The sequence below is a fragment of the Sinohyriopsis cumingii genome, chromosome 1 (genome assembly GCF_028554795.1).
Source record: "Sinohyriopsis cumingii isolate HCF-2022 chromosome 1, ASM2855479v2, whole genome shotgun sequence".
In the NCBI taxonomy this organism is placed as follows: Eukaryota; Metazoa; Mollusca; class Bivalvia; order Unionida; family Unionidae; genus Sinohyriopsis; species Sinohyriopsis cumingii.
In genome coordinates, this window is record NC_142961.1 from 54,805,471 (window position 1) to 54,832,013 (window position 26,543).

A 26,543-nucleotide genomic window follows, 5' to 3' on the forward strand; every position below is an offset into this window, starting at 1 on the left:
ATTATTATGAATCAATGATAAATACTCATTGTAATTTTACTGAAATTTCAGTCACATTTTCACTAGAGTATGATTTTTATAAAGCATGTTTTAATTGGAAGTAAAAAAACTTATTTCTCTGAGTGAACATCAGATCAAGTCCAAAATCTGCCTTGCACCAAATTTTCAAAGTCCAAAGATTCATCTATCTTTGTAGTTCTTTTGATAAAGTTCAAAATTATGTCTAACATTTCTGCTAAAATCAGTATAAGTCCAAAATCCGTCTTAGAGTAGGAAAATGAGCTGGACAATCAGAACTTTTCCGTCTAACAGTTATCCTTTAGGACGAATATGAGAAATAGTACACTTAACTATTAGACAGATTCAGTCTGTTACCTCAGCTGTATTCCCAGTCCGCCTAAAGTCCATCTAAAATTTGGGTTTTTTAAGTGGAATACACCCTGAATCCACCTAAAATTCAGATGGAATCTGCCAAAAATGTTGTATGGGGTGTTCATCATCATAAGACAATTTTCTAAACAGGAAAAATAAGAACCCTCAAATCATCTTTACATCAAACAATCATGTTTAATAGTAAAATAATTTTTTTGCTTTTATCAGACACTAGGAAACATTGGCTATGATATAATCAACAAACTTGAAGAGGTTCTGGATGAGAATGACAGAGTTATCCCCCTTGTGGAGAAGTGTGTACTTTCTTCTGCTGCATCCTATCATGTCAGAAAGGCTTCAATAATGGTCAGTATACTTCATCTATATTATACTGTCTCAGCAATTGATATTGATTTGAATGTGCTTTTTTTCATTGGGATATACCATGAAATAAAACTAAAATGTGCATTCCAGTAACTTTTACTTTTGCATTTTCTTTATACAGTTCAGCTCACCTGTTTTTGGAACCCCTGGATACATCAGGGTGGGGGACTTAATCCCTCCACTTTCACTCCAAAATAACACTCTGCAATGGAGCAATAAAATACTTAAAGATCATCACCATGCTTCAGCTGGCACTCAGCAATTGCATCTTCACCATGGAGTGGCTGATCAGCATTGCTGATTGATATTTGAACAGCCAATCAATGGAGACCACCCATGGAAAGACAGATACATGAGTGATTAACAATCAAATACCATTTCTGCAGTCAGAGTTCTTTATTTTGATCATATATATGGACAATATAATTAATTTTAAAAGTCTTGTATATTTCATTCATTTAGAAAACTTGTGTGCTGACTTGATTCGAGGCTCACCTTAGTTTGTTGAGCTTAATCTCTTGAACATTGTAAATTTATCCTACTGTTCAAACATGAAAAGCAATCCATTCAGGTATGGACAGTTCAATTCCAGATTATGCAGCAGCTTCTGTTTAAAAACAAACAACAAAATAGAAAACACTGCATTTACACTTAAATGCAAACCACCTGTTTAGTCCTTCAGCAGTAATGGCCCAGTTATGCTATTGAACATGCATGTGCACAGCTATCCACTAGTTAAATTCTGAATGCACAATGTGTATTCAAAGGGACTGGCCACTTAATTTTATGGGGATAAATTATTATTTCTCACTGTGGTATTTTTTTGTTTTGTTATTTCATTCATCACAAGATAAGTTTGTATCAAATAAAGCAAGCAATGGAAATAGTATACTTTTTATACCACAAAAGAATAAGAATAGTTTTCAAGCATGTACTGCCCCCTTTTAGAAACTTAAATGGCCTTTCCCTATTAAAGATCTCTCTTCAGCTGATGTTCAGATGAAATCAAAGCAGTGACCATTTTAAACACTGTTATAAAATGTTAGCTTTACAAGATGTCAGTTTCAGCTTCAGAAAGGTGTTTCTATCACATGAATGACATGGCACATTGCACTTAATTCATGTAGCTCAAATAATAGTCCCATCATTAGCAATGGAAATTTTACTGATTGACATCTGAATAGTCGATGAAGGATGACCATCCATGGAAAGACATCTTGCATGATTTACAATCAGATGCCATTTCAAGAATCAAGTTTTTTTTTATATCTATCAGACATATTGAGACAATGAAAAAAATAAAATAGAAAAGTCTTGCATATTTTGTATATTTAGAGAAGGTTGAACCACTTCTTTTGCAATATGTTTACACTTTTACTTTATTCAATGAAATCTGAACAAACTTACTTGATGAGAGGCACACCGTATTGATCTTCTTTTGAACAGTGTCAATTTATCTTGCTGTTTAAAGATGAAAAAGTAATTCTCAAGGTTTAAACAATTAAATTCCAGTTGACAGCCATTTTTCTTTTTTAAAATACCCAACAAAAACAAAAGCAAATTCTAACTTTATGAATCCCGTAATGATCCAGTCATGAGTCTGAATATACATGTTCAATTTTAACTATACATATACTGTAAGGCAATTTAATTTATTGGGCTAGATCAGGGGTTGGCAACCTATGGCACACGTGTCACAAGGCGGCATGTCAAGAGGTTTTGTGTGGCATGCGAAGAGCAGCCAAAAATCTTGATTTTAAGAGTCACACTTACTTGCTTACTGGTGGCGTATGCTCATTCATTTTGTAATTAATCTGGAAAAAAGTGGCATCCTTTTTAAAATAGGTTGCTGACACCCCGGAACTAGATTAATCTTTCCAACCAGTATATTTATTGTTATTTCATTCATCAATAGATAAATTTATTTCAAATAAGAAAAGGAATAGCATAGTGTCCTTTTATAATACAATTCTCAAGTTTAAATAACCCCTGTATAATCCTGTGATTTGATGTCAGAAGAAATAGTACAATAAATAACTGAGAACTTGTCAGGGCCAGATCAGGTTCCCTTCACCCTTGCTAAAAAACATCCATGAACACACAAAAATACAGTCACTTCAAATTTGACCATTCTCATGCACTTTTATTGGGTATTATGCATACTTTGAGCATACTAAATAGATACACAGACTTTGGTACCCTTTTGAGGAAAGATAGGGCCTTTTTGAAATTTTGGAAACCCCTCCTGCCACTTGACCTGATCTGGCCCTGTTCATGCATGGGGTAACTATTGGAACTTGTGCAGTACTGTTTTACATTGGTAAAGTATTATTGCAATTTTTGTTGTAAAATGTTTGATGTCTGTCAGTTGTTGATATTCTTTCCACTGCAGGAGTGCAATATTACTGAATTTCATATGATACTTAACAAAGTATATTGTGTGAACTGCAACAGAAATAAAGAAATTAAAGCATCTGAACATTCTTATAACATAGAATTGAGAATTTTTTTAAATGGGAATTATTGTGCTAAATGTACTCAGAATAGAGTACGTACCCATTAGCTCTTGGTTAAGTTTTGGTTTGTTTTAAGTAAATGATTCTGTAATATGCAGTACAAAGCACTAAACTGATTTGAGATAAATGTAGATACCAAACTGACTGGTCTTTTATTTGCATAAAGTCATTACATTATGTTAAAGAAATATAAGGTATCACGGTACCAATTGTTTTTCCATATACCTCAATGCTAATGTTTTGTGAAATAAATATACTTTCTGTCCTACTTGGGCATGCATGTCACATGCTGTCATATAGAACAATGCTAGATTGTCAATTTGACAATGACATAACCAGGTACTCCATTGCATTTAAGAGAGATAACTCTACTGGAACTAGACAGGAGTAAGAGTTATCTAGTCACAACAAGCACATTTTCAGTCATGTGTACCATATTTTTAAAAAATCATAAAAAATACAAAATATGATCTAGATAGAAATTAACACAAACTCACATGTTGCCAAGAGGCTCAACTTTTTTTTAAGCCAAACAGAAAGTACAAGTCTTACATAATGCACCAATCACAGCTAGTTTTGTTCTTTAATTCTGAATACAATGTTCCATACACCTTAAGCTCCGCCCACCTGGACTTGCGCAATTGGTACCGTTATACCTATAGCAAACCTTAATTTTTCCAATAATCTGTGAAATAGTTCGGGACTGTATAAGTAACAAATATACTTAGTCTCACTTGTGAAAAACAATTTGATGAGGTACTAACCTATGTCTTATATGAATGTGTATAGAAATGTCATTGAGCTGTTTGAACTATTGTTTTCATACTTTTGCTTCACCATCAAAATCATCTTTTGAAATAAAATGAATTCTTTCAACTATGAGTTGTATCTTATTCATATCAGCAATTATTGAACTTCACATAGGTGATATGGGATAAATCACATTATATCATATTATGTAATAACTAGGTCAAAGGTCAATGTACCAAATAGTATGCACCTGTCCTACTTCAAAATGTACAATTCACCTAAAAGAAAGGAATTTATATTTGTTTGGTAGGTGCAGAACTTAACATCAGAGACAGGTGGACATGACCCAATCTTATTATAAAGTATAAGCTTTGACCACTTTACACTATCTACAGATACAAGAGGTCACTAACCACCAGTCCTCACACAAAGGTCCACCTACCCATCCTCTTTGTAACACAAATAGTAAGCTTTCCTCCTTTGTAATGTGAATAAAATTGTTTCAATAAGCCAGTCAGTCACCAAATATAGTAAATCGCAGCTTCTAAGTGGTTATGTTTGGATTGGGAGGTGAAATTAGGGGAATAAAATACAGAAAAATGCCAAATATAAACACTAAGTATAGCACATCAAATGGAGTTAAAAACAGGAGGAAAGTGTTTATCTAAAAGGGAGAGGTAGCTTATGATAAAGGAATTAAAGGTGGCAAAATCAGCAATGCGAAAAATGAGAAGTGAAAGTTTGATGACCTTACCTTGGACAAATATATGGGGCAGGGCCCAACAGGTCCAAGGACAGCCCAAAGGCAACTGTGCTATAACATCCCTTACAGGACCCAAATTTCAAGTGAAGTTGTGTTCATTTCCATCTAATATAAAAGGGTGAATAATTTAGATAATATAGATACATATAAAGTATATTTCTTCTACATAAGAATTTAATAATAATTGTCATAAGATAGAGAGAAACTTATCTCAGAGCCAAGCAGAACATACCTTATCAGTTTTTAAACTTGTAAACTTTACTGTGAGAAATTATCAAATTGCTTCTACTTACATTTGCATCAAGATTGAGGGCTAATATAATACTTCACAAATCTTCTCTTTATTTTCATAATCAGTCACTGAAAATGTGAGATTTTATTTCCTTGAAATGTTATGACTGGTGTAAGGGAGATAACTGAATGATATACATAAGGTGTGGTAACCTTGAATACATTATCCATGTAATATAGATGAGTTCATCAACAACCTGTATTAACTTCATTGCAATTAAATTATCTCAAAATACATTACTGACAAAGTGAGAACCTAACATTTAGACTCTTATGTTTAGTGGAGACCTCAAGAGTCATGTAATTTTAATTTCTAAGATGACGCAGCTCTTTCATATCACATAGTTCATATTTTCTACAATGCCGGCATGTAGAGTGCAGCCTTCCATAACCATGCAGATATCATCTCATGCCAATTTGGATTCTTGCGATGGGATGCAAAGTTTCAAGAACAGTGTGGATTTGAATGGAATGAATACGCACTGTGTGACTAAAATGGTTATCATTCTGTAATGTTGGACCAAACATGGAAATTCCACAGGAGCAGCTTGACAGAAAGAAATAGGATTAATTGAAAGTCAATAGTAGATTATAATTGGGCTTATACAAGTGCCAATGGGAAATGCTGACTTAAGGAAACTGTTCTTGTTTGTTGGTATTCACTGCTACTTCAACAAAAGGGAATGCAAGAGAACTGAACTAACTACATGAACAATTTCAAAGCAGGAGAGTGTAAAAAAAAAAGGGACAATTAGAGCAGGACAATTCAAATCAAAATGGGAAGGAATACCAAATCCTTAATAAATTACCTAAAAATTACTCATGCCAGAACATCCCACATGGTACAAGTGATCTATCTACAAGTGTACTTAGAATGTTCTCTATCCTGGTTTATGGCATGCCTTACAAGAACAAGATAGTTGTTTTTGTACACATGATTTTTCATCTTTTGCAGGTACAATAGCCAATATTTGGCCAAAATCAACTATATTATGTTTACATAACTTATTTTGTTGCATGCATTCCAATCTAGGAGGTAACAGCACATACATAAAGGCATCAGGTAACACAAGTCTATATCTATCATAGCTATAGTTATCAAAAGTCCCCATCCAAAGCCATCTTGTGCTCTTTTCTAAAGATTTCATACATTTTATTCTTAAAGAACTTTCAATATTTGACCAAAAGTGTTCAGCATACATTTGTTTTCCTACATCAAACTAGTATAGTTCATAAATGCCGCCCACATGTATGCGTTTCTATGGAAACACTGTGAGGCTATTCTTTCCTTTAGGTATCACGGTACCAATTGTTTTTCCATATACCTCAATGCTAATGTTTTGTGAAATAAATATACTTTCTGTCCTACTTGGGCATGCATGTCACACGCTGTCATATAGAACAATGCTAGATTGTCAATTTGACAATGACATAACCAGGTACTCCATTGCATTTAAGAGAGATAACTCTACTGGAACTAGACAGGGGTAAGAGTTATCTAGTCACAACAAGCACATTTTCAGTCATGTGTACCATATTTTAAAAAAATCATAAAAAATACAAAATATGATCTAGATAGAAATTAACACAAACTCACATGTTGCCAAGAGGCTCAACTTTTTTTTAAGCCAAACAGAAAGTACAAGTCTTACATAATGCACCAATCACAGCTAGTTTTGTTCTTTAATTCTGAATACAATGTTCCATACACCTTAAGCTCCGCCCACCTGGACTTGCGCAATTGGTACCGTTATACCATAAATGTGATTAGCCATCCATTGGTGTTCTGAATGAATTACAATCTTGAATATGACAGTAGTCTTGAATGTGCTGATGTGCTAACAATATTTATATATCACAATAATCCCAAAATAGTGATTTAGTCTGAAAAGTCAATGAACACTTTGTAATTGCAGTGAGAAAATGAATAAAAAAATCCTCTATCACTGAACACAACTAAAAGACTGATTCCACTACAGATGTTAAGATAGGAATTAATAATTCTAATGTAAACATCCTTAATATAAAACCTAAGACACAATAAGAGGACCAGAATGAAGGTCAAAAGTCCATATCCCAGACATTCTTAGTTGTAAACAAAATCAGGTCTTTTACTTAAATTTTAATAAAGGACATGACAAATATCAGGTATGCCAGGAATTTCCAAGATGAAAACCAATGTCCTAAACTCAGATCCAAGTAAAAACATTTACAAATATTATCTTAAACATTTAGCATATACTCATGAAAAGTATTAGCTATGTAATATGTTGTTTACAAAATGGTAAGGGGCCCCAAGTGGCCGAGTGGTCTAAAGCGCTCTCCGTTACGGATCACTGCCATCTCACCTCTGTCTGCATGGGTTCGAGTCTCGGTTTCGGCCAATGTAGGTATGTGAGAAAGCTTGCCAGTAGCTTCTCGAGGGTTGGTGCTTCTTTCCAGGGATTTCCCGGGTTCTTCCTCCACCATTAATACTGGCTGTCATGTATAGCCTATCGTGTGCTGAAAAATGGCATTAAACCCTACAACAACATCAAAATGATAATCTACAATCATGAATAAAAGTTCAGTACACAATATAGTCATACATAACATATCAGGTGTTAATCTCTGAAAGTACTTGAAAGTTCAACATTTTTCTTCTGACAGACACTGAAGACACTTGGATTTAAAGCAGGGACATTAAAGCCTTCCATTAAAAAAAGTCTTTTCATGATAGCAAGTGGTATAAAGGAGGACATGACGCTTCGATCCTTGGCTTTCTCGACACTTGTTGAGGATGAGAACCAGGAGACAATGAGGGCAATAGTGGAACTTCAGAAGAGGAAGGACATCTCAGAAATGTCTGCCTTTATGTCTTCAGTGTTGATATCCATTCTGCATTCAAGCCAACCTGATTTACAGCGGTAACTGAAGTTTCATATTAAAGCACTGCAACTGAGCTTAATTCTGCCTTAAACTTTCTTGATTGGAAAACCACAAATGACTTATCATGAGTCTATTCAAGTTTGGTTTGTACAAATTTAAAACTAGCCAGTCACAGATGGTGACACAGAAAAAAATAATCAAGGAACATTATGCATGTACAAGGAAAGTACTGTGTTGGTTTTCATGTTCTTAATGTTTATAACAGAACTGCCATTTTTTAAATCTAACATTGTAGGTACATTTCACTCTATACATGTATCTGAAAATAGATAATGAAACATAGTTAAATAGTTACAGCATAGTTAAATAGTTACACTATTGTTAAATAGTTACAAGACCAATCACTATAGTTAAATAGTCACAAGACCAATCACTATAGTTAAATAGTCACAAGACCAATCACTATAGTTAAATAGTTACAAAACCAATCACTATAGTTACATAGTTATAAAACCAATCACTATAGTTAAATAGTTATAAGACCAATCACTATAGTCAAATAGTTACAAGATCAATCACTATAGTTAAATAGTTACAAGACCAATCACTATAGTTAAATAGTCACAAAACCAATCACTCTAGTTAAATAGTTATAAGACCAATCACAATAGATAAATAGTTACAAAACCAGTCACTATAGTTAATTAGTTACAAAACCAATCACTATAGTTAAATAGTTACAAAACCAGTCACTATAGTAAAATAGTTATAAGACCAATCACTACAGTTAAATAGTTACAAGACCAATCTCTATAGTTAAATAGTTACAAAACCAATCACTATAGTTAAATAGTTACAAAACCAATCACTATAGTTATATCGTTACAAGACCAATCACTGTAGTTAAATAGTCACAAAACCAATCACTATAGTTAAATAGTTACAAGACCAATCACTGTAGTTAAATAGTCACAAAACCAATCACTATAGTTAAATAGTTACAAGACCAATCACTGTAGTTAAATAGTCACAAAACCAATCACTATAGTTATATAGTTACAAAACCAATCACTATAGTTAAATAGTCACAAAACCAATCACTATAGTTATATGGTTGCAAGACCAATCACTAATATTTCAGGACTTGCCACTAATAAGAAACCATTTTTAGCCCATGTACTCTCTTACTTTATCACTTTTTACTTTACTTATTTAACATACATACTTATGTACTTACTTTCTTGTGGCCCCAGGTGGCTGATTGGTCAAAGGTGCTCACCATTACACATCACTAACATCTCACCTCTCTCTGGGTTCAGGTGGCAGACTTGGCCAAAATGTTATGTGAGGAAGCATGCAAGTGGATTCCCATGGGTTTTGTGGTTCTTCCCAGGTTTTCCCGGATTCTTCCTCCACCATATATACTGGCTGCCTTGTATAGCCTATTATGTACTGAAAAACGGTGTTAATTAGCCAACAAAAGCAACAACAACTACATCCTTTCATTGTTGTCTATTAAGCAAGTTAAGTTTATCTTCTGTATGGTAAGTACACATTCTTAGAATCTTCCATCTTCCCAAATGATGCTGGCCTTGGTCTAAATACCATTGGCTAATATAAATATTATCTAACAACAGAGTGTGCAGGATTAACAATACAAATGCATGCTACACTGGACATCACCCTTCCTCACCCTTTAGATAATGGTGTTTACTTAAGCAATAGGAATGGTCAAATATTATGACAAATTACATCGATCAGCTTAACACTTACTTTTTCAAGAATATCATTTATACATTGTGAAGTTCCAGCATGTCTAGAGGAAACTATAATCGTAATACTGTCTGATTTACAATACATTGTGAAGTTCCAGCATGTCTAGAGGAAACTATAATCATAATACTGTCTGATTTACAATACATTGTGAAGTTCAAGCATGTCTAGAGGAAACTATAATCGTAATACTGTCTGATTTACAATATGTTGTGAAGTTCCAGCATGTCTAGAGGAAACTATAATCATAAGGAAGATCAGTTTATTAAAATAAATGAAGACAAACTTTAGCTATTTGTTAGTCTCAGTCGTGAAAATTGTTTTATATTGTAAATTCAAAGTCCAAAATTACATTGAAGAATAGATAAAATATGTTTTTAGATTTGCTAATTACACAGTCAGTAACAAATTCATTCTTATAAGTAACACAGTGCAAAACATTGATGAGAGTGTATTTTTTGATGAAAATCAGCAAATCTGAAAGATAAGTACAGTTGTCCCTATTATACTTCAGGGGAACATTAGTAGCTCAGTGGGCAGAACAGACATAATCCAAGGGTCATAGGTTTAGAGTTTGGTCAGGTCAGCCTGGATAGGTTGCATTGGTGTGTCCTTCAAGGGTAAGGCACATAGCTCCCATTTCCTTGACATGATGTAACCAGTGTATTGTGTTTAAAGTGCCATCATAACCAATAGACCAAAATAAACCAATTTAGACAATTTCGTCCCAAACAACTCATAGAGAGATTCTAAAACAAATATAGCAAACAAGCTTCTGACTGTATCATGTGAATTATACAGCTGCTGAGTTTACATTCAACCAATCAGAGAGCACATTACAATTGCAGAGGTCTAAGAATTATACTTTCTTGCAGTTTACGACAGACTTGGGAGACTGTGTTAAAGGAAGAGGGTATGGACAATTTGAAGCACAAAAGAGATCCTGTGAAGTCAAAGCGTTTGGATATATCAAATTACTTCAAGTGGGTATACTTCTCATAAATAGCCACATGTCAATGAAGGTATAATTTGCATTGCCCCAGGGGCAGAAGGGGCATGATTTGGTCACAATGGTCGATCTATCACAAGAAGCTTGTTAGTTTTTATTGCACAAAAACTATTCATCATAGAGGAATACAATTTTGCTAGCATATCCATATCTAGATTGTCTTGTTAGATTTTTGGACCATTACAGCAGTTTTTACATTTTAAACATTTGTGATTTGTTTGGAATCAGATGTTTATGTCAAAATACTTGTTAGCATGGTAGGCAAATACAACTCCAGGTAGAAAAATAAAATTTGCAGGGCATATCTGTATTTGTATGTACACAACTTGATTTTCAGTCTTTTCAGGCTTTTACAATTTTTTTAGACTTTTATGCACTTTTGAAATTTTTCATTTTTGTAATAAAGATCTATTTTAAGCATGATGAAGTAAAAACTACTTGAGGTAGGCAAATGACATTGCATATAATTGCTGTCAGAATAAAAATGCAATTGCTTACTTGTCCTTTTCAAAGGAATTTTACTTTAGAAACAATACTACATTGTTAATTCCCAAATATATGTAGTAGCATTACTCTGTATCCAAGCACTGATTTTGTGATCTCCAAGACCTGATGTAGTAACATTACTACAAAAGATGTAGTAACAACACTGCATAGCTCTCCTGCTATCCCCCAACCCCATGTAGTAACATTACCCTATTTCCAAGCACAGAATTTTTGTGGTCTCCAAAACCTGATATAGTAACAATGCTACACAGCACCTCCCCAAACCCATGTAATAACATCACCCTATTTACAAGCACTCATTTGTGATCTCTGAAACCTGATGTAGTAACAGTACTAAATATTTCTCCTGCTATCCCCAAAACTCATGTAGTAACATTACCCAATTTCAAGCACTGATTTGTGACCTAGAAAACTTGATGTAGTAACAATACTATATAGCCATCCTCCAAAACCCATGTAGTAACATTACCTATTTCCAAACACTGATTTTGTGATCTCCCAAACCCATGTAGTAACATTATTTCCAAGCACAAATTTGTGATCTCTGAATCCTGATGTAGTAACAATACTACATTGATTATCACCAAACCCATGTACCAGTGGTAACATTGCTCTTTTTCAAGGTAACTGGTGATTTTATGATCTTCAAAACCATTTGTAGTAATAATACTACATTGATCCATAAACCCATGTAGTAATAATACCCTATCTCTAGATGACAGTGAAAAACTGATTGTAATCACTAAAACCTGATGTAGTAACAATACTACATAGCTATCCCCCCAAACTCATGTAGTAATATTATGCTATTTCCAGGTGACAGTGCAAATATAATTTGCGATCACCAAAATCTGCTTGAGTAATAATACTATATTGCTATCTTCCAAGCCCATGTAGTACTATTACCCTATTTCCAGGTGACAGTGTAAAACTGCTTTTGTGATCACCAAAACCTGATTGTAAGGGTGTAAATTTCTGTCGATCTATAAAGAGCACATTCATTTGAGCAAGAGAACAATTAATTAGATTTATGGGGACAGGTGCATGTTAAATCGCTATACTGCAATGATTGTTAATGTCTGTGTCGTAAGAGGAAGTGATTTTAATTATGCCTTTATTCATTTAACCATCAGACAGACTGGAAGGAAAAGGTTGAATTCAATCTTTGCATTGAAAATGTCAGAGTTGAGATTGTCCAGAATCAGTTATTTGGAAATCTAGAAGTCAGGCTGGCCACAATTTTCATGCCTAGTTATAAAAGGTGGTAGATATATTTAAACCTGATTGGTTACACTAAATAAGGGGCATGTTTCCCACACAAAATTTCTTGGTTTTACTATTCTCCATTGCAAAATTTAGTCAGTCTACATTTTCCTGCAAGAGGAAAAAATATAGGAGACTCAGAGATTGAATTTAGAAGAAATTCTCTTGTAAATTGTTTATCTGAGGGACCGGATGTCTGGAAAGTCAATGGACACAATTCTGGCAGTAGAAATGAGCAAAGCTTGGAAGCAGGAGGCATTTGCATCAATCTCGTGTTATTCGTTGATACCAATATAATGATTTGCTTGAATTTATTTGCTTATATTTGCATGAATTTATTTGTTTAAATGTGGTATTCTAAGAATTTCATGGATTAGTTTAGTTGATACAAGTTATGTGAATCCATGTGAATTCTCCGATCTTAGATGATTTCATGTATGATAAAGACTTGTGTACGTATTGACTGGAATTAACATTGTTAAGCCATGAAGTGTGATTTCATGTATGCTAAAGTCTAATGAATGTGTGTATTCATTGAAATTAACATAGTTAAGCAATGTAATAAATTTCATTCATTCATTTGTGTAATTGAGACAAGAACAGAACTGTTATGTCTCATGTGATGCTAATGTGAGTCAGTGATGAAATAGTCATTAGGAAGTACATTAATCTTATGAAACTAGGTTTGTTTATGGTCTGCCATGTTTGGCTTGACCAGATAGCCTTTGGGATCTGTTTAAATTCCAATAGGACAATATCTGACATAACGAGAGGGGAGTAATGATCTATTTCCAGTAGGAAATATGACAGAAGATTTAGGTTGCTTGTCTGCTTATATTGAAAGTGGAAATAGCTCCACTGACATATCCATGTACCTACTTATCCAAGTATCTACATATCATTGTACTTACATATCCACCTACTCACACAAATTTTGATGGCCAAAAGAGGCAAGACAATATAGAGTCTAGTGAATAAGAAAGTGAAAGGACCAAAAAGAACAGCCACAGTGAAGTTGGAGTGAACCAGAAATAAGCAGGTTATGAAGTTGTACAAGGCAATGACTTTGATTGTTCACTTGATTCTATGATGAACCAATTCTATCTTTTAAAAGAGATCGGATATTTATATAAATATATTTGTGTTTGAAATTTGGTGAATGATTTATTTCAAAGAGAAGTGTATCTTCCTAATTTAATGTATTATCACAGTTGTTTATGTAATTGATTAAATTGTTGGTTTTTATGTACGGGGCTTGTGTCATTCTGTTCTATATATCTGCTCAGATCTCTATTTATTCCATTTTTAGGTTTCAGACTTTATATTAATCTTTACTTGATCCGGGGCACCAACACCAAGGGTGATCATTCTCTAGATAATGATAACCAAATAAAGCAGACACCTTGTAAGAAGGTACAATCTGCCAATCAACCCCACCAACACCTCCAGCCCCCCACACTGATGTAGTAACAATAATACATTGCTAATTACCAAAGCCATGTTAAAAAAATTACAATATTCCCAGGGAACAGTGCTACACTGATTGTGTGATCTCCAAACCTGGATGTAATAAGAATACTACAATGGTAAACACCAAAATCATGTAGTAATATTTCCATATTTCCATGTGAAAGTGTACCACTCATTTTATGACCTCCAAAATCCTGATGACTAGTAACAACACTACATTAGTAATCACATAACCCATGCAGTGATATTACCCCGTTTCCAAGGTAACAGTGTATCAATGAGTACGTGATATCAAAACCTGATATAGTAATAATGCTACATTGCCTCAATCCATGTAGTAGCATGATCCTATCGTTTTCCAGGCAAGAGCGAAACACTTCATTGTCTTCTCAAAAACCTGATGTATCAATTTTGCTGCAAGGATGAAGTTTAATGATATGCATTAATGATTTTTGTTAATATAGTAACATGATGACATTGTTACTACTGAAACATATCTTGTGGTGATATTTCTTGATGATGATGCTTTACTACTTTGTTAAGATCAAACACTTGCAGTAATATTACCCTATTTTCAAGGTAATAGTTCAATACCATTGTTTTATTTTTGAAAACCGTTAATTGGTACTACATGTATTACTACAAGTCCAAAATGTAATGCTATGCCATAATATTAATTGTTGATCTAGCATTTCTGCATTCTTAGTCTCAAAATCCTTTTGTAATAATGCTCTGTTTCCAAGGAAAAATACAAGAAGATTAGAATTTGGTTTTTCACCTTATATGACACCGAAACAATGAACCCCACCACTTCCCTTATCCCCACCAACAAATCGTGCCGTTTTTTTAAATAAAGATCTTTTTTAACATGATGAAGCAAAAACTACTTGAGGTAGGCAAATGACATTGCGTACTAGGTATATTTTTTACATATTTTTATTTTTATCCAGATCCTATTAGATTTTCAGGCATTTATAGCAATTTTCAATATTTGTTTACATATATTTTTATGTCTGCCATAAGGCAGTTATATTGATGTCCATCTGTCTGCTGCCAGTTTGTACCAGCTTTAGCAACAGTTCCTTGGAACTTTCAGAGCTTGGCATCCATTTGTTTTGTAGCTAAATTTTTGTTCATTTTTGCCCGAATTTCGGGATTTACTTTAGGCACACTTAAATTTTGGCAATTGTGTTATTGTATGTAAGAAAGCTATTGATCTGGAGATGAAACAGTCCAAGGTAACTTATGACTGAAAGAAAAAAATATTTCCATAGAGTCCGACCAAACTTTGTGGATAGCTTGCACATGTGGTAGGTCTCGAAATATGGGGGATTATTAAACATGAGGTACTCATTTAAATTATACCATTCATGGTTTCCCAGTTGAACTTTTGCACTTCCCATTTTTATGAAAATCTTATAAACAAAATTAGGCAAAATTCACATCAAATAGATGAAATTATGCTTTGCTTGTAATTCATATGTTGATGACCTGATTAGATTTTCAAGCTATTTCTGAACTTTTTTTGACTTAGTAGTTTTGGTCAGCAGTGGGATATTCATATTTACAAACATGAATCTAGTCTTCAAAATTACAATATTGGCCCCTTGCCAAAAATTTTCAAGTTGACACAACTATTTTAAATATGATAAAGAGGTGCAGTGTGCAGAATGTTATTTTTGTACGACTCACTACAACAGTAGCAAGAAATATAGTGTTACACTTGTTTGTCTGTCACAGTTTGAAAAATACAGTCATAAGTGTATAACTCTCTCAAACTGTGCTGATCAGAAATGGCACATAAATAAAACTGGTGGGTAAATAGATTTTATTTGCTTGACATCCATTAGAATTTTTCCACTTCTTTTGTCACATTGTAATGATTGTCAATAAATTTAAGCTAAGTTTATTAACACTAGACAATGATATCTGGTTTTAAAGCATGCTATTTATGTGTTAGACTGTTTTATCTGTTTGACAGACATTCAGTTGCCTAATTCTCTCCTGAGCTTTCAGGTTACCCATGTATACAGATTTTTTTGGTGGTCAGCTGGTTCTTGATGTAATATATAGCCCTGGGGTATTGGTAGCCCAGACTCGGAAATTTTCTCTCAGCTACTACAATGGACAAAAGTACAACCTCCTGGAAATCTCAACAGATATGAATGGTAATAAACCTTTAGTGTTCTTTCAAAATGTATTTCTTAAATTTATTTTACATGTGTTTGTAGATATATTTTTATGCCTCCAATGGCAAGTACAGCTTATGTGTTCTGATTTGACTGTCAGTCTGCTGTCTGCCCATCCTGACTTGCTCATTAGCAGTGCAAAAACCACTTGATATAATGATAATTGTAGGCACGCTTCTGTGCATATGTAAGTGTGTGCAATTTGGATTTTTAACATAGCTTTAAAAAATTTCAGTCATATCACTACAATGTCTGCAGTGTGACAGTTTATAGTGATGTCTAGCACTGGGGCATCATGCCACAGACATGTAGCATCATGTCCCACCCAATCACATTACCTTGACACCAGACCAACCAGTCCTAACACTAACCTCTTAATGCTGAGCACCAAGCGAGGCAGCTGTTAGTACCATTTTTATAAGTCTTTGGTATGACTTGGCCAGGGATCGAACCCACGACCTCCCGCATCCGAGGCAGATGCTCTAACCACTGGCCACTGGAGCGGTTGTGCATATGTAAAGAAAAGCTCATTTGATTTTTACATCATTTTGAGCAAGCTTTACATTTTTGAGTAGTATTTTGCTCGTCTTTAACTTTTTGGGTGAAAACCTTTTGGGCAGTCATGCACAAAAAGGCTTAACTATGGCCAGTTAAATTTAGTATGCATGTTCATGTGTATATATAGATTTGATTTGACTTCTGTGTCATTTAAATAAGTTTGGACATAGACTTTTTGCTTCAATTAGGGTATGCCTTTTTTAAATTCATAAATCTAGCTTAACATAATGTGTATTCATGTATACTGATGCAGCAAGACCAACCCATTTTTTTAGGAATTGTGTGTATTCTTAAACTAATTATAAGGAAATCATGTCAATGTCTGTTGTTCATAATAGATGTACCAAGCATATGTTCCTGGAACTTGGTTTATGTAAATGTACAGAGATGGTAACCATTTCAGATTTTGCAGTCTTACTATATTTTTCTGAAAATTCTTCATTCCAAATTATATTGATCAAATTCTGGAAAATTGCCATTTTTGGAGATACAGTTTGGGATAGTAATTTTCTGTGGACAGAGGCAGGGTCCTGAATAATGCTTCATAACCAGTATGTTAGACCAGTACATGTAAAAAATTTTCTCATTGTAAAAACAATATAGATGAGATAAACACACTCAAATAGATAGTAAATAGGTTAATTTAACAATGGTAGCAGAGATGAAGAGAAAAGAAAGAAGCAGGTAATTATTGAGAAAATCTATTGTTTATGGCTATTGTTTTGGCCACAATTGGCAAAGGAATTCAAGATTCTGGAACAAGAGGAATGGATACACCTATTATTCTAATTGGAGCCTAAATGTTACTGAATGTGTATGTATAGCTCATAGGAAGATGCAGTACGATTGTACAGAAGTTTGTTACTTTTAACAACTGGACAGGCTGGACAAATGGACAGGCTGCCTAGATTCTGTATGAATGATGCTTTCCATCAGAGCAGTTTATATACAGAAAGTAAATGCACTTGAGTGAAGTTAATTGTGAGCTTCAGTAAAACGGTTGGTCTTATCTAGTCTTTATATATTGTTGGTATAATTCATTATTTGATTGGTACCACAATTTTTGAAATAAGTATCCTTGAGAACAAGATGAATTGTAAGCTGAAGGATACATCAAAATTGCAAAACAAACTTAGTTTGAGACTTTTATTCATGTTAAAATTTGGAAATTATCAGGAGCACATAGATGTGAAAACAGATTTGTGTTGTCTTTGCTTGGACTTTTAAGCATTTTTTGCAATCTTGAAGCGATTAGCTATGGTAAATAAAAAATGAGAATATCAGAATTATTCCAAAGTAGAAGTTTATAAAAATTTGAACACTGAAGAAAATATATATCTTCGAAATCATAGTGAAATCAGCTATTATTTAAATCTCGTTAAGGTTTGGATGACTTCCTGAATGCTATATTTGAGGGCTCAGGACAGTCCCTTGTCCGCCTGCTGCAGAGATATCTGGTCCCAAATAGTCATCAACATTATCAGAAGCAGGACGGAAAAGAGGCACCATACCTCCATCGTCTGAGAGAGGACATCAGTAAGAGGATTTTAGATATCATGGACAAGGTTAATTTTCCAGCCATGCTGTCACCGGAGGTTTCTTTCCATATTAAATTATTTGGTATGTAATGAGCTTGTCATACAACTACAGTCAGTTCTCATTTATATGAAATACACACATCCCCATCACATTTATCTGACATCCAAACATCCACATTACATTTATCTAACATACACACATCCCCATCACATTTATCTGACATACACACATCCACATTACATTTATCTAACATACACACATCCCATTACATTTATCTGATATAAATACAGTCACATTGCATTTATCTGACATACACATATCCCCAATGCATTTATCTGACATACACATATCCCCAATGCATTTTTCTGACATACACACATCCACATTGCATTTTTCTGACATACACACATTCCATTACATTTATCTGACATACACACATCCCCATTGCATTTATCTGACATACACATATCCCCAATGCATTTATCTGACTTACGCATATGCCCAATGCATTTTTCTGACATACACACATCCCCATTGCATTTTTCTGATGTACACGCATTCCATTACATTTATCTGACATACACACATCCCCATTGCATTTTTCTGACATACACATATCCCCAATGCAATTATGTGACATACATCTCCATTGCTTTTTTCTGACATACATGCATACATGCATTCCATTACATTTATCTGACATACACACATCCCCATTGCATTTATCTTACATACACATATCCTCAATGCATTTATCTGACATACACACATCCCCAATGCATTTATCTGACATACACACATCCCCATTGCATTTTTCTGACATACACACATTCCATTACATTTATCTGACATACTCACATCCCCACTGCATTTATCTGACATACACATATCCCCAATGCATTTATCTGACATACACACATCCCCATTGCATTTTTCTGACATACATGCATTCCATTTCATTTATCTGACATACACACATCCCCATTACATTTATCTGACATACACACATCCCCATTGCATTTTTCTGACATACACGCATTCCATTACATTTATCTGACATACACACATCCCCATTACATTTTTTTGACATAAACACATCCCCATTGCATTTATCTGACATACACACATCCCCATTGCATTTATCTGACATACACACATCCCCAATGCATTTATCTGACATACACACATCCCCATTGCATTTATCTGGCATACATGCCCATTACATTTATCTGACATACACACATCCCCAATGCATTTATCTGACATACACACATCCCCATTGCATTTTTCTGACATACATCCCCATTACATTTATCTGACATACACACATCCCCAATGCATTTATCCAGCATACACACATCCTCAATGCATTTATCTGACATACACACATCCCCATTGCATTTTTCTGACATACATGCATTCCATTACATTTATCCGACATACACACATCCACATTACATTTATCTGACATACACACATCCCCATTGCATTTTTCTGACATACACGCTTTCCATTACATTTATCTGACATACACACATCCCCATTGCATTTATCTGACATACACACATCCCCATTGCATTTTTCTGACATACACACATCCCCATTGCATTTATCTGACATACACACATCCCCAATGCATTTATCTGACATACACACATCCCCAATGCATTTATCTGACATACACACATCCCATTACATTTATCTGACATACACACATCCCCATTGCATTTATCTGACATACACACATCCCCAATGCATTTATCTGACATACACACATCCCCAATGCATTTATCTGACATACACACATCCCCAATGCATTTATCTGACATACACACATTCCATTACATTTATCTGACATACACACATCCCCATTGCATTTATCTGACATACACATATCCCCAATGCATTTATCTGACTTATGCATATGCCCAATGCATTTTTCTGACATACACACATCCCCATTGCATTTTTCTGATGTACACGCATTCCATTACATTTATCTGACATACACACATCCCCATTGCATTTATCTGACATACACACATCCCCATTGCATTTTTCTGACATACACATATCCCCAATGCAATTATGTGACATACACACATCTCCATTGCTTTTTTCTGACATACATGCATACATGCATTCCATTACATTTATCTGACATACACATATCCCCATTGCATTTATCTTACATACACATATCCCCAATGCATTTATCTGACATACACACATCCCCAATGCATTTATCTGACATACACACATCCCCATTGCATTTTTCTGACATACACACATTCCATTACATTTATCTGGCATACACACATCCCCACTGCATTTATCTGACATACACATATCCCCAATGCATTTATCTGACATACACACATCCCCATTGCATTTTTCTGACATACATGCATTCCATTACATTTATCTGACATACACACATCCCCATTGCATTTATCTGACATACACACATCCTCAGTGCATTTATCTGACATACACACATCCCCATTGCATTTTTCTGACATACACGCATTCCATTACATTTATCTGACATACACACATCCCCATTACATTTTTTTGACATAAACACATCCCCATTGCATTTATCTGACATACACACATCCCCATTGCATTTATCTGACATACACACATCCCCAATGCATTTATCTGACATACACACATCCCCATTGCATTTATCTGACATACATGCCCATTACATTTATCTGACATACACACATCCCCAATGCATTTATCTGGCATACACACATCCTCAATGCATTTATCTGACATACACACATCCCCATTGCATTTGTCTGACATACATGCATTCCATTACATTTATCTGACATACACACATCCCATTACATTTATCTGACATACACACATCCCCATTGCATTTATCTGACATACACACATCCCCAATGCATTTATCTGACATACACACATCCCCATTGCATTTATCTGACATACATGCCCATTACATTTATCTGACATACACACATCCCCAATGCATTTATCTGACATACACACATCCCATTACATTTATCTGACATACACACATCCCCATTGCATTTATCTGACATACACACATCCCATTACATTTATCTGACATACACACATCCCCATTGCATTTATCTGACATACACACATCCCCATTACATTTATCTGACATACACATATCCCATTACATTTATCTGACATACACACATCCACATTGCATTTATCTGACATACATCCCCATTACATTTATCTGACATACACACGTCCCCATTACATTTATCTGACATACACATATCCCCAATGCATTTATCTGACATACACACATGCCCATTACATTTATCTGACATACATCCCCATTACATTTATCTGACATACACACATCCCCAATGCATTTATCTGACATACACACATCCCCATTACATTTATCTGACATACATCCCCATTACTTTTATCTGACATAGACACATCCCCATTACATTTATCTGACATACACATATCACCAATGCATTTATCTGACATACATACATCCCCATTACATTTATCTGACATACATCCCCATTACATTTATCTGACATACACACATCCCCATTGCATTTATCTGACATACATCCCCAATGCATTTATCTGACATACATGTATTCCATTACATTTATCTGACATATACACATCCCCATTGCATTTATCTGACATACACACATCCCGTTACATTTATCTGACCTACACACATCCCCAATGCATTTATCTGACATACACACATCCCCATTACATTTATCTGACATACACACATCCCATTATATTTATCCGATATACACACATCTCCATTGCATTTATCTGACATACATCCCCATTACATCTATCTGACATACACACATCCCCAATGCATTTATCTGACATACACACATTCCCAATGCATTTGTCTGACATATACACATCCCCATTGCATTTTTCTGACATACACACATTCCATTACATTTATTTGACATACAAACATCCCCATTACATTTATCTGACATACACACATCCCCATTACATTTATCTGACATACACACATCCCCATTACATTTATCTGACATACACACATCCCCATTACACTTATTTGACATACTACATCCCTATCACATTTATGTGACTTACAGATTCCAATCACATATTACCCATGACATACACTCACATCCCCATTAGATTTATCTGATATCCACACACATCCCCACTGCATTTCTCTACATACTACTTCCCCGTGACATGTATGTGACATACACACATATTCCCATTATATTTATTTGACATACAAACACATTCCCATAAAATTTATCTGATATGCTCATGCTTCCCCATAAAATGAATCAGACATACACTCACTGATCATTTTTATCTGACATAAATTTACATCCCCATAATTTATCTGACAATTTATATCCACATCCCTATTACATTTATTTGACAGATGAACAGATTGACATTGATAAAGATCTTGTTACTGATACCTCTTCAGGATGAATTGTCACACTGACATAGATTTTTTCTAAAAGAGTTTTCTTAACCCTTTACCTCATCCAGGTGCCTTTTGATGCCTCTACTTGATTTGCATACAAGTGCCTTTTGATGCCTCTACTCCATTGACATACAAGCGTCTTTGGATGCCTCTACCCGATTCACATGCAAGTGCCTTTTGACACCTGCTGTAAACATCAGCCATTTTGAGTGGGTTTTCATAACGCCACATTCAGGGGAAAATCCCTTATTAGATGCTACATTCAGTGCCGTGAATGACCTTTACATCAGATCATGTGGTCGCTGTTTATGCTCTGGTCAAAATCTGCTATTTAAAGTAACTGGGTCCTATTCTCCACTCTCCAAAATGGAGGTTGCAGATTTCGTTCAGTACTTATGGAGTTTTCATGATTAGAATCACAGCTATGAAAGCTTCAATAACTTAGGTAAAGGCTCTGATATTGATGTAGGCAGCAATTAGTTTTTATAAATTATCAAATTCAGATGACTTAGTGATGTAGACGCAAAGAACTTGTACATTTCGAGTATGAGAAATGGCAGCTTTGGTTGGTCACAAAACTTCACTGACTTGACAGTGAATGAGTCTCTCTAGATTTTAAAACACATACAAATTTCTTCCATGAAAAATAATTACACAGCTATAATGATTGGACTTTACTCTTAAATTTTTACATACATAATAGATGTGTACCAAAAATGTAAAATGGTTAAAATTGCTGTTAAACGTAACATACAATACACTGCTTAACAGTTAACAAGCAGGTCTATGTGTATGGAGTCAGATAGGTAACAGGTGTTCTATTTACAGTGCACTGCACTGGGTAACTTTGCTACATGTGTATCGAAGGGCTAAAAAGCCATACACTCTATGAGGTAAAGGGTTAAGATATAGGGCTCTCATTGTAGCCATCTTGAAAATCTTGGTATAACTACTACTTCTGAAGAGATGGTCATATTGACAGGTAATCACTTAAAATTCTTTTTATAATACCTAGTTAGACCTCAATAATACTGTGTGTGTGTGATTTGGACATTTTAACGTAGCTTTAACAATTTTTCAGTCGTATCCCTATGCTGTCTGCAGCGTGGCAGTTTATAGTGATGTCTAGCACTGGGGCATCATTCTGCAGACATGTAGCATGATGTCCCACCCAGTCACATTATCTTGACACCAGGCCGACCAGTCCTAACACTAACCTCTTAATGCTGAGCACCAAGTGAGGCAGCTGTTAGTACCATTCTTGTAAGTCTTTGGTATGACTCAGTTGGGGATCGAACCCACAACCTCCCACATCTGAGGCAGATGCTCTAACAACGAGGCCACTGGAGCGGTTCAATAATAATGGCATACTGGCCATATTACAACATCACATGAAACACAACTTGTTGTTCCAAAACTCTTTGACATGATATTGTTTTGAAAGACACAATTTTCTGTAATCATTAAAAGAATCCCATAAAGATAAAAAAAAAACCCAACCACCTCATTATATGCCCACAACATGCATTATATATAAATGGTGAACAGTCCTGCTTAGAGCTTCTGTAAAACTAACCTTGGTGGCAGTTTATACAGCAGATTGTCACAGAGGCAAATTCAATGGTATGGTGGTCATATATAAACAATGTACTACTTCAAAACAGATATTACTTTTCCTGTATCAGAATTAGGTAAATGCTACCTCCAAAATGGCTGCCTTGATGGCCATCCTGAAAATCACTCTATGATTACTTCTCCTGAGTGACTGGTTGTTTCAACATTGGCCATTCACTAAAACCCTATAGCAATATTTACCTGTTTCTGAATGAAAATGGTCTTCCAAGCATGGCACCATAGTGGCTGTCTTGGAAATGTTATCACGATAGCTTTTTTTGCATGAAAAATGGCATTGACATGTTTGTTTGTATTTTACTAAAACACTTATTATTACACTATTTAAATTGGTTCTGAACAAAAATGGTGAAGATCTATCCTCACTTTTGTGAAGGAGTTTTGAAAATCATATGAATTGATCTGGAGTCAAGTAAAAATCTCGTTGCATTTGTGTTACTTCATTCAGCTTACAAACACAGCGACTTTGTATGAATTTTGACAAGATTTTGTATTTCTTGTATTCCAAGAAGAAGTTGATAGTTAATGTACTGACTTGTCAGCAAGTAGATTTCATCATTTAACCCAGTTGATAGATATATCTAAAGAATACAGTGAATTATACCATTTTATTAACATTGCTTTTCTTTACAAAATGTGTTATAGATTTAACTTGAATCATTGTTCTATCTTAACACTCTGTAAGTTGATTTCAGCAATCTCTTTATGATCTGTTTTATCAGGTTCTGTGTCAAATGCCATGAGAAAGAATGTTGTAGTGCACTTTCTGGTATCTTGTGAATATTTTAATTCTGTTTCAGACTGAACAAAAAATGAAGCTGTAAAAAGATTTAAATATCTCTGTGTAACTGTAGATTTTGTATATTTGATCTAAGACTTCCTACCAATGATTGATGGGGAGTAGTTCAGAAGATGTTACCTTCTTGCAAATGGTCATCATAATGGCAGTCTGTGTACCAAGTTTGGTAAATAAGTGTCATCACAATGGCCGTCTGTGTACCAAGTTTGGTAAATTGGTGTCATCATAATGGCAGTCTGTGTACCAAGTTTGGTCAATAGGTGTCATCACAATGGCAGTCTGTGTACCAAGTTTGGTAAATAGGTGTCATCACAATGGCAGTCTATGTACCAAGTTTGGTAAATAGGTGTCATCACAATGGCAGTCTGTTTACCAAGTTTGGTCAATAGGTGTCATCATAATGGCAGTCTATATACCAAGTTTGGTAAATAAGTGTCATCACAATGGCAGTCTGTGTACCAAGTTTGGTAAATAGGTGTCATCACAATGGCAGTCTATGTACCAAGTTTGGTAAATAAGTGTCATCACAATGACAGTCTATGTACCAAGTTTGGTAAATTGGTGTCATCACAATGGCAGTCTGTGTACCAAGTTTGGTAAATAGGTGTCATCATAATGGCAGTCTGTGTACCAAGTTTGGTAAATAGGTGTCATCACAATGGTAGTCTATGTACCAAGTTTGGTAAATAGGTGTCATCACAATGGCAGTCTGTGTACCAAGTTTGGTAAATAAGTGTCATCACAATAGCAGTCTGTGTACCAAGTTTGGTAAATAGGTGTCATCACAATGGCAGTCTATGTACCAAGTTTGGTAAATAAGTGTCATCCCAATGGCAGTCTGTGTACCAAGTTTGGTAAATTGGTGTCATCACAATGGTAGTCTGTGTACCAAGTGTGGTAAATTGGTGTCATCATAATGGCAGTCTGTGTACCAAGTTTGGTAAATTGGTGTCATCATAACGGAACTGTGTACCAAGTTTGGTAAATAGGTATCATCACAATGGCAGTCTGTGTACCAAGTTTGGTAAATTGGTGTCATCATAATGGCAGTCTGTGTACCAAGTTTGGTAAATAAGTGTCATCACAATGGCAGTCTGTGTACCAAGTTTGGTAGATAGGTGTCATCACAATGGCAGTCTGTGTACCAAGTTTGGTAAATAAGTGTCATCCCAATGGCAGTCTGTGCACCAAGTTTGGTAAATAGGTGTCATCACAATGGCAGTCTGTGTACCAAGTTTGGTAAATAAGTGTCATCCCAATGGCAGTCTGTGTACCAAGTTTGGTAAATTGGTGTCATCACAATGGTAGTCTGTGTACCAAGTTTGGTAAATAAGTGTCATCCCAATGGCAGTTTATGTACCAAGTTTGGTA

General features: G+C 34.9%; 1 protein-coding gene across 1 annotated transcript in view; it reads left to right on the plus strand.

Annotated features, from left to right (window-relative positions):
- The window catches only part of LOC149806893 (uncharacterized), a 248,378-nt gene that overhangs the window by 78,092 nt on the left and 143,743 nt on the right, over positions 1-26,543 (plus strand). The window contains exons 12-16 of the mRNA XM_089959232.1: positions 601-738; positions 7,726-7,982; positions 10,593-10,700; positions 15,983-16,134; positions 18,097-18,333. Of these exons, the coding sequence (XP_089815358.1) occupies positions 601-738; positions 7,726-7,982; positions 10,593-10,700; positions 15,983-16,134; positions 18,097-18,333 (892 nt within the window). The remainder of the gene's footprint in view (positions 1-600; positions 739-7,725; positions 7,983-10,592; positions 10,701-15,982; positions 16,135-18,096; positions 18,334-26,543) is intronic.